This window comes from Strongylocentrotus purpuratus, unplaced genomic scaffold (assembly GCF_000002235.5).
Source record: "Strongylocentrotus purpuratus isolate Spur 01 unplaced genomic scaffold, Spur_5.0 spur5_scaffold_1, whole genome shotgun sequence".
Classification (NCBI taxonomy): Eukaryota; Metazoa; Echinodermata; class Echinoidea; order Camarodonta; family Strongylocentrotidae; genus Strongylocentrotus; species Strongylocentrotus purpuratus.
This window is the reverse complement of record NW_022145594.1, coordinates 48,321,407-48,325,520: the sequence shown is the minus strand read 5'-3', so window position 1 is coordinate 48,325,520 and position 4,114 is coordinate 48,321,407. Positions and strand designations below refer to the sequence as shown.

Sequence of the window (4,114 nt, the reverse complement as noted above, 5' to 3'; positions counted from 1 at the left end):
TCACCATTCATCAATTTCCTAAGAATACAAGAAATCATTTATACATATAAAAACTAGGTGTAAATGAAAAGAATACAAAAGTACCATTCAAAGAAACAATGTATGTTCTGGAAAAAATAGATATTGCATTATTGTAAGAAGCATGTTTTATCCATCTACCTTTTGTCATGTGGCTGAGTGAAGTTTAGTTTTGCTAAGATGCATGCTACATGATAATTTGAAACATTTCTAAATAAAACATAAGGGAAAATGTCCATCTTTTCATCAGAAATTAAGGTCATATCGCTTTTTTTTAAAAGAGGACAAAGTACAATGAGCGTTTTTGACTTATACATCATATACATGAAGAAAAAGTACTTTTTCACTAAAAATGTTCATATAGTTGTGAAGAGCCTTTTTCTCTATGTTCGTTATATTTCAGTTTTCATATATCATTACACAGATCAAGAACAAACCTATTGCTAGACGTGATCATTTAATCAACCAGAATTAACACAAAAGACAGCTTAAATTATGTGCATTGTTTATTCTTGGGTACCGATTGGGCGGAGTTAAATATGGATAATTAAAAAAAAAAAAAAAAAAAGCCTACTTTAAATCGATGGAATGCCAGAAAAAGGGAGAAGAATCAATCGGAGGATGGCCATGTAATCTAGTGTTATATCTTACCGGACCATGCGTCACGGTGACAGTCACCTTGCCTTCACTGTTCACCTCAGAAATCAGTGGATCCAGATCCGCATTGGTAAAACACTGATACAACCTATAGTAATAAAACAGTACATTTCGGGGGCTCAATTCATGATCTTTTGAACAAATCTGACGTATGATACTCGCTTAAAAAGCCATCAGAGATGTATGCTATGTGGTGTGAGAATAGATAACAATTACACATCCAACCTTGCATAATATTGCTCTGTATTTATATTGCATGACTGCAAAAAACCATGGTATCAACATTGTGTATATAGGATACATCATGATAAAATCAGATTAAGTATTGATTTAAATTTATAATAAGAAAATTGTATATTGATATGAATAAATCCTGAAATGAAGAGATCATCAGATTATGTAAACTATTGTAAAATCCCCTATACAGCACCCCATCATCTAATCTTTTAGACAACCCACTCATGTATGCACTTTATTAATCATCTGAGATTCATTTCAAAACCTTAATGCAGCTATCTCTGACCCCGCATAAAATCAAATTCAGTGACAAAGACGATAGGTTGCTTGTTGGGCAGAGTATTTTGCCAATTCAGTTTCCTTTTGATATCAAGAACCAACTGGGTTAAATCAACGCTAGTTTTCCTCTTATGAGATCAAACATAATCATGTATCTCATCTGCATCAATACTGTGTAAGTGTACGGCATAAAAATACGCTTCAAACCATCTCTTTTACAAAGAGTCGTTGTATGATAGCGAAAGAGGCGACGATAAAGAGAGTCGAAGAGAGGAAATGCAGGAAAGAGAGTGGGAGGAAGGAATCAAAAGAGAACTTAGAAAAGAGAAAGAAAAATAATTAAATGAGAGGGACATATATTTAGAGAGAGAGAGAGATAGAGGTAGCAAATGAAGAGAAGAAACTCAGTCAAAAGTAAACCGAAATGCGTTCCACAATAAATACAAGTCAGAGTTTGATTATACTGTGGCAATCGTTACCCTGTTAAATCAAATGAGACTCACCATATGCTTGTCAGGTGTGGATGAGTCTTCATTAGTTGGATGATCTCGGTTGCCTTATCGTTGTTCAGTGCAATGAGCCAAAGGCACAGATTGGTGAGTAGAGGACATGATGTTTTAACCGCATCACAAAATGACACAGGATCATTTAGTGTGGTTTTTCCCGTGATATGAAGTTGAGTTAGATGATGGAATGGAGAGCAGGCCATTGAGATGATTCCTGATGAGACATTCTCCTCTTGCGGGTAGTTCAGTTCGAGTTTTTTCACTCGGGGACATGATGTATGAAGTCCAAGATTCCACAGGCTGATCACATCCTTACCATCCACAGAAAGCTCTTCTACTGAGGATGTTTGACGAGTCTACAAGAAACAGTAATGCAAAAAGGCTCACTATATATGATATGAATGGAAACCAACGCCAATGTAAGAAATGATATTGATTTATCTAGACACATTATTTTTTAATATAATACTGTTACTGTTCATATCATGCTTGGTAAATATATCACAAATATATAATAATGAAAACTAAAGGGTTTTCATCAATTCAATGTAAGTTGCCTAAGTAGAAATAAACAAACGGGTAGGTTTGGAGAAAATGAACAAAGAATACAAAAGTTTTGAACTTTTGGGATGCCAAGATTATAAATGATATAAAGAATCTTCTATTGGCGTCACAGTCACATGCCTTATGCCGTTCCTGATGAACTATAACCAATTTTTTCCAAAATATTAAAAATACCTCTCTGTTTTCCAATTCAGTGATCCAGCAGATTATGTTCCATTAGGCCTGCACGTGTGTTGCCCTCCATAAATAGAGGTTTGTCTATCACAAGACTTTGGAAGAGATATTTTAGGTATTTTGGATCCAAAATATTAAAGAGGATTTCCCCCTGTATCATCCTGATCGCATTGGCGATATGAGTCTTTGTATATCATTAGCATTATCGACATTCAAAATTTCTTAATTTCTTTTATTCTTTGTTATTAATGAGGGTTCATCCTGCTTTTTAAGTGGAAGATGACCAGATTTTAGTATTCATTTTCATCTTTTGTTATTGTGATATTCGTCTATTTTGTGATCATCTTTTTTATTGTGATATTAGTTCAGCTAGACTAACAAAAAAATCAATAAAATGACTTCACATTACTGAAAGTTACAAATTTGATGATGAAGAAAATAAGCAACAGATTCTCCATGGGAAATAACAAATGGCAATCATTTATCAATCAATATTTAACGAGCTTTAATAAATATGTGCAAGGTTAAACTTCATCCCAAGTTGAAAAAACTATAACTGTGTATGTATATATTTGATATACATAACTATCAAACAATTTACTAAACAGCCCGTAGTATGACGTTTTAACTTGATTTCAAAACAAGATACATTATCCTTCTGGCAATTCCTTTAACATTCATATTTATTTTTAAAGTTTTTCTGAACCCCTTCCTTATGACCTTTGAACAAAAAGAGGATTTTTACTTCAATCTTGGAATAGTAAAGATACATACCAGTGTCTCGATTTCTCCATCGTCCATGTCAACTCGTCTGATACCCCCCAAGGTGAGTGACTGGAGGCGTGGTAGCGAGAGAATGGAGTGTAGTCTCCGTGGAGTCATGGAAACATCCTCAATACTCAGCGTCTGGATCTGTGCCAAGATAATTTATCAGTTCACACCAAAGTGAAATCCACGATGTGATGCAATTATTGTCTTTACCAACATCTTTACCAACATAAACACCTTTATAAATCACAGAAAATATCAGATGAATCTGCATCTCAGTATTGAACTTAATCATTCACCAAGTCTTGTCTCAATTTTTGCTATAGTTTAAATGAAACAAAGTACCGGTATTATAATAAACAAAAAAGCATTTCAATATGCATGGCATGATTTGATTTGAAAAGAGGTACTTAAGCTATTGTATTGGTGGGAAGATATTACATCAAAATGATATCTTCAAGAGAGTATGTTATACCTTTTCCCCTTTGTTTTCAGTAGGCTTATTTCATCTGTTTCCTTCAACGTGGATTAGTAAGTATTTTATTAGTTCTTCTACATTCACTAGATACAAAAGGACACTCGCATGAGTAAATATTGCTTTCAGATATGTGATGCATCTGTCACTGGACAGGCAAACGAATTGACATTGTGCCATATTATTGATATCAGGTAATTTTACAAGAAAATTGTGAGAACAGTCTTCGACAATAGTTGTTACCTGATTTCTTGGTCATGTGAACTATGGTTAAAATCATTAAAAGGACGGGTGAAATCCAAATATAAGTTGATTCCTGTTGATGTGCAGGGCTGCATAAAACTCATATCTTGTTATTCAAAACATCTAAATATATTTCATAGAGTTTTAAATATTTAAAAAAATAATTTTCTCAGACCTACTAAGCTCCACCCTG

General features: G+C 33.8%; 1 protein-coding gene across 1 annotated transcript; it reads right to left on the bottom strand.

Annotated features, from left to right (window-relative positions):
- Positions 1–4,114, bottom strand: LOC105443462. The gene is made up of 4 exons (XM_030978870.1): positions 3,210–4,114; positions 1,695–2,053; positions 670–763; positions 1–18 (listed from the first exon to the last, which is right to left on the bottom strand). Exons 1-4 carry the CDS (start codon positions 3,315–3,317, stop codon positions 1–3), a joined length of 579 nt encoding a protein of 192 aa, XP_030834730.1. The 5' UTR covers positions 3,318–4,114.